The sequence below is a fragment of the Bufo gargarizans genome, chromosome 2, assembly GCF_014858855.1.
Source record: "Bufo gargarizans isolate SCDJY-AF-19 chromosome 2, ASM1485885v1, whole genome shotgun sequence".
Classification (NCBI taxonomy): domain Eukaryota; kingdom Metazoa; phylum Chordata; class Amphibia; order Anura; family Bufonidae; genus Bufo; species Bufo gargarizans.
The window spans coordinates 629,908,667-629,920,356 of NC_058081.1; the positions used below are offsets into that span (position 1 = coordinate 629,908,667).

At 40.7% G+C, this 11,690-nt stretch overlaps 1 protein-coding gene across 1 annotated transcript in view; it reads left to right on the plus strand.

Annotated features, from left to right (window-relative positions):
* GPR153 (G protein-coupled receptor 153) overlaps nt 1–10,286 on the plus strand; it is a 73,463-nt gene extending 63,177 nt beyond the window's left edge. Inside the window, exons 4-6 of the mRNA XM_044282145.1 lie at nt 809–998; nt 1,739–1,923; nt 7,805–10,286. Of these exons, the coding sequence (XP_044138080.1) occupies nt 809–998; nt 1,739–1,923; nt 7,805–8,581 (1,152 nt within the window). The 3' untranslated portion in view covers nt 8,582–10,286. The remainder of the gene's footprint in view (nt 1–808; nt 999–1,738; nt 1,924–7,804) is intronic.
* Nucleotides 10,287–11,690: the final 1,404 nt, after the last annotated feature.

The following is an 11,690-nucleotide window of genomic DNA, read 5'->3' on the forward strand; positions in this document are numbered from 1 at the left end:
TGAAATGAATATGGTACAAGATTCCAGGGAAAGGCTTTAATGGACGTCTGTCTTCAGCTCTCCACACGGATCATTGTATGTCATATTCATCTTTTACCTATGTTACTAATAATTTTCTGTAGCATTAAAAGTGAATTAGCAATGGGCTGTATCTCCTGTGCTAGGGATTGAGAAATGGAAGGTTGTGGCTACTAAAAAGCCAATGCTTCCCTCTACTGGTGGAGATTAGTATTGCATCAGGATCAAACACTTGCCGCAGGTTCCAACAAAACAAACTGTAAATAGGATTAGAAGATGTGGCCCTGCATTTATCAGAGGTAGCAGAGCTGAATTATTCACTGACACTGCTTTGTTTGTTATTACATGAGTCAGCAACCTCCTGTATTCTGCCATAAAACTACAACTCTCAGCATGTTCCATTCACTTTTATGAAAGTTCCAAAAACATATGTGCATGCTGGGATTTGTAGTTTTACAACAGATGGAGCGTCAGAGGTTGCTGACCCCTGGCCTATGGATTTACATAGAACTGGCAGTGAACTTATTGTATAATCTTAAAGGGGTTGTCCAGCAGTGTTTGATATCATACCCACCGCATCGTCATAAAGTTAAACAAAAAAATGGTCCGCCTGTAGCCACCACTAGAGGGAGCATGGGAAATGAAATTCAACATGGTGTTAAGAAGTGCGGACTGAGTGGAAAGTATCTAAGTGCTAACAAATGTCCAGTAAAACCATTGAACCGGCATGAGCTCAGAGTATTGGCTAATCCTGTGTTTATCCAATTGATTTCTTTTCTTTAATACACAGGTTGTAAGTTTTGCCAGTTTGAAGTTTGACAAGTCAGATGACTGGATGGTCCTGGGTGTCCTCTGGTGTTCTGTAGTCCAAGCTCTTCTGCTGCCGATGTTCCTCTGGGCCTGTGACCGCTACCGGGCAGATGTCAAATCTGTCTGGGACAAATGTATAGCAATCATGTCCAATGATGATGAAAACGAAGGTGAGAAAATGACTAGTGTAAGATATAAAAATATAAAATGATATCTCCAAAGCCCTGGAGACATGTCTAGTAACCTGCATTCATGTTGATATAATTCCTTCTGGGGTATTTACACCTTGGGTAGTGCTGGGAGATCAGGAGGGGTGCTCATGGGCGGTGATCATGGATTTCTCTCTTGGGTGGTGCTGAGAAGTTAGGAGTGGTACTCTTGGGTGATGCTCATGGGGGTGCTGGGAAGACAGGAGTGGTGCCAATGGGTGGTGCTTATTGATTGTGCTCATAGGTGGTGCTGTGAAGTCAGGTGTGGTGCTCATAGGTGGTGCTTATGGATTGTGCTCATTGGTGGTGGTGGTAAGTTATGAGCGGTTGTTTTGGGTGGTGCTCCTGGATGGTGCTGGGAAGTCAAGAGTGGTACTCTTGGTTGGTGCTCATGGGTTGTGCCCATGTGTGGTGCTTGGAAGTCAGGACTAGTGCTCATGGATTGTGTTCATGGGTGGTACTGTGAAGTCAGAAGTGGTGCTCATGGGTGGTGCTTATGGACTGTGCTAATGGTTGGTGCTGGGAAGTTATGAGTGGTACTTTTGGGTGGTACTCATGGATTATGCTCATTTATGCTGCTGGGAAGTCAGGAGTGGTACGCATGGTTGTTATTTATGAATTGTGCTCATGGGTGGTGCTAAGAAGTCACTTTTTTCATGAATGGTGCTGGGAAGTAACATGACATCTTCTATCTTATACAGACCACAGTCCTGATGGGGGCATTCACTCTGATCTCATATATGAAAGACCCTATGACTACAATTATGGGGGTGACATCATGGCCATGGAACGTATTACCAAGTATGACTTTTCAGCTTTAGAAAGGGGAATCCCTCAGATGTATCCTATGAAGGAGACTCAAGAAGATAAAATGCACTATCTCCAGGTATGGTGATCATCTTAGTAATAAAGTTATACAGGCTAATTAACAGTGAATTGTGGGAACGCAAATAATATCCAGACATATTTGAGACTCTCAGTTTTAAAGATTTTCTTCCAAGATGATCTGGGGAGAGGTCATAATATATCTTATTGCCATTGCCCATCCTGAGGTACCCTTTAAAGGAGCTTTAATGATGAAAAGTTCTGGAACTTAGTAACATGCTTTGAGTTTCAATTTGACACTATTTTCAAGTTCTCTGCTTCCTTTCAGTGAACATGCTTCTAAGGCTATCCTCACATTTGCATTGTAGTTTTCATGTATAAGAGAAGCTGCACCACTGTAACAGATCCATCACACAGCAGACACCAACAATGATTTGAGGTCCATTGGGTTTGCTCACAGTGTCTACAATTTTTCCTGGAAGAAATTGCACTGTATGCTGTGCTGTTTTTCAGCTGAATGGAATCTGTGACACAAATGTGAACTCATGGAAGTTGTAGAACGTTTCATTACACGATGATCAGATTTCTTCTCTCTTGAGCACAAATAGCTGTGTCAATTAAGTTGGTTATAAAATTTACACATGAAGATAATACATTTCATTATAAAAATATTATACAGGCTTTCAGAAGTTATAGGTTCTCCTTGCCGAGATCCAGCGGGTAGGGAGTTTTTTAGGGAAATACCTTAAGGGAAAAAGTTAACTTGCACGATAGCCACCTAGTGGGACAAGTAAAATATTACCGTGCTTTATGGGATATCCTACTTCTATATCAGTGAATCGACTTTTGTAACCAATGGCTGGGTGTGAGGGGGCTATAAAATACATCATCATATTATCTAATGAGCATGTGTGGAGTCTGACAGCAGGAACATGCCTGTGTAACACTGTCCACTGCCTTTTTCTAGTAAATCTTTGGCTTCATTGCCTATAATTTCAACTTTCAATCAGTAAGCAGATTAGTTAAGTGCACTGGGGGAGTTCTCTATGCTCTCAGCGCATCCAAGCTGCTCTCCTTTCTCTGCCCAGCCACTCCCTCAGACCATTGGTTGACATGACCAGGCATTAAGTAGGTCATCTTGCTTGACACTGTATTCTCGCGCCATTTGAAATAACATCGTTGCTTGTGCAGTGCCCGTGTTCTAGACCGTGCAGACACTTGTAGCTGTAGTGCGCATGCGCCAAGGTCGCCAATTTGCATATTAATTATTAGTTTAAATTCTTGGTAATGGAGCTACAGATATACTAAAAGAAAAGCCTGTGTTTTATTCAGGTCAGTAAACCCTTCTTCGTAGTAGGCTGTGTTACATAGTCATGTTCCTGCTGACAGACTCCCTATAATGAGGCCGGTTGGCTCCTTAGTAGCAACACAATGTCTTAAACATCAAACCTCCCTCCCCTATGGCCCTTCAAAACAGAAATACTCCTCGGTGGGAGAGGGAACTATGTCCTGAGATTGAAGTGGGAAGAAGTAGAATAAGCCTTGTTAGCACCACACGACCATCATGAGTAGCTGATGTCGTACACCTTGTTAGCACCACACGACCATCATGAGTAGCTGATGTCATACACCTTGTTAGCACCACACGACCATCATGAGTAGCTGATGTCGTACACCTTGTTAGCACCACACGACCATCATGAGTAGCTGATGTCATACAGCTTGTTAGCACCACACGACCATCATGAGTAGCTGATGTCGTACACCTTGTTCGCACCACACGACCATCATGAGTAGCTGATGTCGTACACCTTGTTAGCACCAGACGACCATCATGAGTAGCTGATGTCATACACCTTGTTAGCACCACACGACCATCATGAGTAGCTGATGTTGTACACCTTGTTAGCACCACACGACCATCATGAGTAGCTGATGTCGTACACCTTGTTCGCACCACACGACCATCATGAGTAGCTGATGTCGTACACCTTGTTAGCACCACACGACCATCATGAGTAGCTGATGTCATACACCTTGTTAGCACCACACGACTATCATGAGTAGCTGATGTTGTACACCTTGTTAGCACCACACGACCATCATGAGTAGCTGATGTCGTACACCTTGTTAGCACCACACGACCATCATGAGTATCTGATGTCGTACACCTTGACCTTTGTGGCTTGCCCTTAAATCTTGCCCAACAAATATTTAAAGGAACACTCCAGGAAATACTGATACTCTGTGTTATGCCTAGCGCAAGACCTGAAGGTCCGGTGCCAGGCTTCTCCTCTCTGACCATACACTAGGCATAACATAGAGTATCCGTTTTCCTGTGGTGTTCCTTTAAGGATTTGAATGCATAGTGAAAACATAAATCCAAAGACTAAACCATGATTCTATCATCTACGGTAATCCCAATAGAAGATTTCACATGATTATTTTTTTATTTGACCTTGTTGGATTCTGCTTGAATTTTCATGTTGCATTCGGTCTTGAATTCTTAATCTTGAATGTCTCACCATTGTGTTCTTGTTGTTATTTTTAGTATACTTGATTATTATGCTGGGCAAAATGAAGAATGGCAGCACAGAGGGATTTAAGAATTTGCACGTAATATTTTTATGTTTTCAGAATTCTAGTTATTTCTACAATTATGTTGCTGATTTGGTTAAAAAAAATTATATTTTTATTTATGCTTTGTTTTATCAAGGGAATGACATTTTTATGGACTATTTGCTTGCACTTTTGCTGCCTTATGTCTTGTGCTACTTCTTTTTTTTTTTTTGGACACCATCTGTCAATCTTCAGTAACTCCTGCTTTCTAAATTTCTGATCTATTTCTAGTCTACTTCTTACCCTTGATCTTTTTTATTACATGGAGTAGCTTCAAGTGCAAACAAACCCATACCCATCCATCTTTTTTGCGTATCTCATCCCCATCTACTGCAAAAAAAATGTATCCAGAGGCTTGTAAAATCTTGCTGATGGTGGAAACATTAACCAGAATTTTCTTTACCTTCAGGGCTCTTAAGCTTCAATTTATTAATTCAACATGTGCAACTTTTTTATTTTACTCTGCATGCATTGATGTGCCACTGTCTTATCATTTTACATCTGGCTTGAGTTACTTAACTAAAATGTGTATTTACGATTTAGCTAAAGCTCTAAACAAATGCATAAAAGGGGAAAAAATGTACCTGCTTACATAAAATAAACTTCTGCTGGTTAGAATTACATTAAAAGGGTTTTGTGATATTTTTAGGATATCTTCAGGATAGGTCATCAGTATCTGATCGGTAGGGATCCGAAACCTGGGAACCCCAATGATCAGCTGTTTGAGAAGGCACCAGCACTCCTATGAGCAAGGGTCCCTGGAAAATCTTGGAAAACGCCTTTAACAGAATAATGTATTTTGTTTACCATAGATGTGCACAGTCAGTGGGCGTAAGGCCTGCTAAAAATTTCACTATAAATGTGTTTAAAAATTTAAAACAAAATTTAACATATTCAGGGACAAATATTAACATATTCAGTATATTAGAGCAAAATCTTTTCTTAATGGATTATTCCAGGAGTTTCATATCAATTAATGGTCAGTGATTGATCAGAAATTTTCATCAGTGATTGTGAGTCAAAACCAGGAGTCAAGCCTACACAAACAGAAGGTATAATGGAAAGATTTGCACCTGTTCTGTGTTCTTGACTCACAATCACTGATGGAAATCGCTAATCAAACACTGACTGTGTGAAAGCAACCTTACCCTGGCCGATCAGCTTTTTCAGGAGCTGCTGTGCCCAGATCCAGCCACCACCAGAACATCCCAGCTCTGTACACTGTGTAGAGGCCGTACCTGGTTACTGCAGTGGTGCTCCTATTCACTTGGTCTGATGTGATCTGATAGGTCATTGGGATTAAACTCCTGGAAAGCTCCTTTCATGTTGAGCTAGTCTACCCCTCAGATTTAAAAAAAATGTTGTCATAGGTCCTTATCTCTAGTCCATCAATGAGTGCTGCAGGATCTTCCAGAGATAGGTCCTCCTCCCAAAAACACAAAATGTACCATTTACTCAATCCACTCTGCACCTTTCAAGGATTGGGGTGATACAAAAGTAACACACTCCCTCATTTCCTCTGTGTAATTAGTCACCGGTATACTTTCTTTGTGGTAGCAATTTCTTCGCCTTCACTCAAAAACTTAAATTCATACGATACTAAAAAAGAGGAATCGCCGATAGTGAAGCACTGCCACCACAGATAACCCAGTATACACTTAGTCCTGTTTACAGAACTGTGGTCCTAATCCCCTCCTACACATGCTGAGCAAATGTGTTCTCAGTAGGAAGAAGGGGAGAAAGCTGCTGCCAGAGGAGTCCGTCAGCGACTGATATGCAGAGAACAAAAGGATCGAGAAGTTGAAGTTCAGAATGGCCAATGTGCCATTGGGAGAGAGTCAAAAGGAAACACATTAGATGGTTGGTTGATCCTGCTGGAATTACCAAATTTGCCAAAATATTGCTAGATATTTATAGAAAAAAATTATTGGCTTATTGATGTAGATTTTCAGGGGAACAGTTTTTAGAATGTATAACTCTATAACCCTTTCCTTCGTCTTAATGCCTTTCATGGTATTTTGTAGCCAAAGGAGAGGACAACACTAATGTATACAGAGATCTGTCACCTACTTTGAATTTGGATCAGGTGCTTAGAATATGGGTCTAACTCTGCAACAGGACCTCCCACATACCCTGGGCTATTAATAATGCTGGTGTCTTCTTATGCAACAGAAGGGACTTTGGCCCACACAGGCACCAGGAGCTGGGGGTGACTACAGCTCCTGCTATGACTACACATATATATTAATGCCAGGAATGGCCTAGACCTATCTTAACCCAGGTATAAAGTGTGTATTAAAACTTCACTTTTAATTCAACATAATGATAAAACGGCTGTGAGACATAACAAACAATTAAAACACTTTGTTTCCACCCAAAAGAGTTGACGACTTAGATGCTGCCAAGGTGAGGGAGATGTGCATCTCCTTTTCACCACAACTATATCTGCAGAGCTTGAACATAGGGGGGGCAATGTGTGGATTGACTAATGTAAGCAAACAACCTGTAGTTGCCTGCAAAAAGTGATTAAATGGAATAGGTGACTGTGCTCCGACACACAAACGTGCACAGCACAGCACACTTGTCTGACACTACGTCAGTAGCTGTCAAGACGCATTCACACACTGCGCACCCGCTGCTAGGCGCTCCTCGCTCAAAAAGCTTTGCTATATTGATGAAATGTCCTACACAAGGACTTCTAAGCTAATAAGCAACATTGGAGTGGACAACAATTGTTTAAAACAATCAACTGCCCCCCAACATGTTTTACGGAATCACTGTCTCCTTCAGGGGTTTGGGCAGCCTTTCTGCCCAAACCATTTTATCATTATGTTGAATTAAAAGTGAAGTTTTAATACACACTTTATACCTGGGTCAAGATAGGTCTAAGCCATTCTTGCCATTAATATATATGTGTATACAAATACCTTTACTCAGGGTAGGTTCCCCCCCTTTTTTTTGTAAACAACCTGCTATGACTAGGTAGCTTTTGGTCTCTAACCTTACTAACATCTCCTGAAATACTTTGTGATTCTGTGGATGCCCACAGGGTCTGTCTAACTTTATGTCCCATTCCCATCTATATAAAATATCCCAATAACCAAAGGGCCATTTGACCACAACCTTATAGCATTATTTCATACTGGACTATGCTAATGTTAGTCAGCATCCTTTCTACAAATACAAAAGTATTCATTATGATTCACACCAAGCCATGATGTTTTATGAAGACTGCTTGTTCTTTTACATTAATTGAAAGTGTACTTGTCCCAATGAAGTGACATGGAGGCCTATGTTAATCTCTCCTGCAATATTTACCCTAGGTCCCTCCAACGAGACGCTATTCCCATGATGAAACAGATATTTTTACAACGGGTCAGATACCGGCGTTCCTTCACGGCTGGGGATCCTCAGAAGACATTGCTGCTATTTCATTCTTTACACTGCCGAGACGTGAAAGACGCAGTAGCCTAATAATGTACCATGAAGACGCCAGCTTGCCCTATCGAAAGTGCCGAAAAGCCTCTGAGAGCCTCATTTCACTTAAACACTTTACCCTGGAAGAACTCTACAAAAATGACTTTAAGTGCTTTAGCAGAGAAGAAGTGGTCAGTTTTATCGATGACACTCCTCTGCCAAGTCCAAGGAAAGGTCCTATAAGGTCTTCTTCTATTGCTCTTATTCCTGATGCTCTACAACATCCAACACTTACTCATTTTACCCTGACAGACTTTGAAAGAGAGCCGCAGGTATTACAGAGATTCTCCCCTCATGGAAAAAGCTGTACTCTAAATGTACCTAGTCATCATAGACCTCATCATGATGACCATAAAAGGTTCTATACCGAAGGTCACCGAAGAACCCGTAATAGTCAAAGACATGTTCAGAAGGCTGAATCTCAGAAGCTGGAGGAGGTAGCCTCCAAAAATATCTCTGGTGATTCAAACAATTGCCAGACGGGGCTAAGCAATACCTGGACTGGACAGGACCAACCCAACAAAGTAGAAGATAAGGGGAGTACAAACAGCTTTTTAAGTTTACCTTCCGCATCATCTGGTTACATAACGTTCCATTCAGATTCCATTGGATCTACGTCTTAGGGATTTACATTTTTTGCAGTTTTTAGACTTTTTGGTCAAGGACAGGTACTTTGTTTCAGGGTTTACAATTTCTCCTTTTCTTGTATTTTAATACCCGGAACTGGAAACAGCACCAAAGAAGAGAACTTGTATTTTAATAAGCTCAACGGAAACAACTTTTTAGCTTTTTCTGCTTTTCTTAGGGACAAAAAAGAAATAAAATTCAGGAATACTGATTCACAGATCATAATTAGTTTGGGTTCCCCTGAGCAAAAACAGAAAATTAAAACATGGAAAACAAACTGCTAAATACATATATTTTGTAAGAAAAAATAATGCAAAAACAATAATGCATCCAATTCGTTGTACATGAAAATGTGGCTTAAAATGCATTATCTCCTTACACTTCATCTTTAATAAATATATTATGCATGCTTAAGTACTTCCTCTGTCCGCGGTCTGTAAGTGACTTTTGATATACATTTTACGATTTTGTATTTACTGAATGAACTTTGGTTTGTGTGGGTTATGCTAATGATTTGATGAAAAACCTTTCATTTGAAAGAAATTTTAAAATAATTTAAATATTGTACCTCTTATGTATAGTATTCTTTGTACTGTATCTTTTTAAAAGGGGAGAAAATAATTAGCTTTATATTGATTTTGTAATCCGAAAATTTGCCATTGTTTAAACAGTTTTTTTTTATAAGTGGGTCAGCAAAGCCGAAACCTGTCAATTTTCCTAGTTTCTAAAATATAATTTGCAAAAAAAATTACTGACTTATGAGAGAAATCCACCAGGTGTGAATTATGATCTGCATGTGCGATGTTGTAGAAAAAAAAGGCATAAAAATTATAAAAAGAAAAAAATTATACAGCTGATTTACAGGAACATTGATTGAACGTAACAATGATTCGTGTTCTTCTGTAACCTGGAAAATCTCTTCCTGAAGGTTCAGAAAAAAAAAAAGTTGATCGTTTTCTCTTTTTAAAGGGTGTGAGCACTTTTGCAATCAACATTTTAATTTCTCTTAAAGCATCTAAATAAAAAAATAATTAATAAGCAACGTTGCAAAAGCCTTGATTAAAAATCTCCTGCATTTTTTGTGTACAGCTCCTGTACAGACCTATGTGTCTCCATGGTTACAGACAGCAAACAAACTCTGTGTAATGTGACGTTGCTGCCATATGTTATCCTCTTTCACCTGCCTCCTCTTGTATTGTCTGTAGGTGAAGGAATAACTTGAAGCTCTTGGGCTCTAATGCAAAATCTTTTACCGGGCATCCACCTGCCATGCGCCATTTATAATACTGGCGTCTTCTTGTGTGGCAGAGGAGCTTTTGGCCCCTCCAGGCTATAGAGCCTGCATGCAGCCAACATCTCTACAGCCCTTATAGCTATGACTCTGTCTATTGGTAAATAAGAAGAAGGGGCAGAGGAATGGGAGTAACATATGTCTGAATATCCGACTACACAGAATGTGTTTGTAGTCTGTAGCCATGGAGACACAGATCTGCATAAGGAGATGTGGTATGACATTCATATTTGAGATTATTTGCAGTGTTGCTTCTCTTTATGTCTGAGATGCATTGGTACAATAGAAACATTGGTTTAAATGTATCCACACTCCTAAGAAGCCAGTGATTGGCTCAAGTTGCCAGGGATATTTTCTTTGGACTACAAAGTAAAGCCTCATTCACACGTGTTTCACAGACGCGTGCTGTACCTGTTCTCTGTGTACATTCAGACATCAGTGTTTTAGCACGGTCCGAGGGTCAGTGTTTTTAGCACGGATACATGCTCTATTTTGTCCGTGTTCATGGATCCATCACGTCCATTATAGTCTATGGGTCCGTGAAAGCCACGGATGCAACACGGATGCCATCCGTGTTGCATCTGTGTTTCACGGATCATTAGGAAAAGATGCTTTGAAAATTATTTTTCAGCTGTTCAGTGTCAGTGAAACACAGATGCAACACGGACAGCAAAAAACGGACACACGGACCCAACACAGATCCTTCACGGACAGCTTCACGGATTCATCACTGACCACCTGCTCACGGATTTGAGCACGGACACGGATGTGTGAATGAGGCTTAAACAGACACTTCTGCTTCTGCCAGTACCAGAGGATCAATATATGTAGCCCCTTTAAATCAAAGTAGAGCATAATGTCGAACTATACTAAACTGAGTGTACCTTAATGAGAAATAATACGTAACTTTTATTTTTTTTCCTATTAAAATAAGTGAGACAGTGTGAGTTAAATTCTTTTGTACACACTTCCTTTGTTCGAGGGAAAAAGAGGGTACGTATTTGCAGTTATCCCTATTCTCCTCTCGTTGGTTTGCGGGGGGATCACCTAGCAGGGTTCTCTTTGCTGGAGTACTTCCCAAACTAGGCTTAAGTCAATCAGCTTACTGACCCCTACCAAATAGTGGGGAAAGGCTACCAGGCTGTAGTCGGAGCACTCGCCCTGAAAAGAGAGACCCCCAGCCGCTGAAACCTCAGGCCTGGTCTAAATTTCCCTCTCTTCCCTATTGACTAAAAGCACCATCCAATGCGTTTCGCCATGATTAACTCATTAGGGAGCGAATTTGTGCTTAGCAGAGCGTCTGTGCAGTGGCAGCGCTACAGTCGTCATAAAGGCATTGAAAGATGCATATACCTGCAGCTTTTACTCCCGACCCAATTTCTAATAGCTGCGTTTCTCTGTGTGTCTCAGCTAGCACTATGATCTTGGTCCTGTTTAAAAGCTTCGATTGTCAGCTTTCAAACTAGAACAGACTCACATCTGTAGCTGTGATCTCAGCCTGCCTGGAGAAGGGGGACAGTGGGGGAGTGCTAACAGACTACAGGTGGAAAGAAATAAGATTCTCCTTGTTTTACTTGCACATGACCACGGAGGTGAGTAACATGTGTGCATTTTATTAATTCCCTTTCACCCACCAATCCGAGATTTTACCCGCTCTCTGATTGTTTCATTTTGGGTGTTTTTTTTTTTCGAGAAAAGAATTGTGAAGATGAGCACTTGTTCATCTAATTGCTCCTATGAGCTGTTTATCAGCATCATGATCCAGACCATTAAAGGGAACCTGTCATCACCTTTGTGCTGCCCATACTAACGGC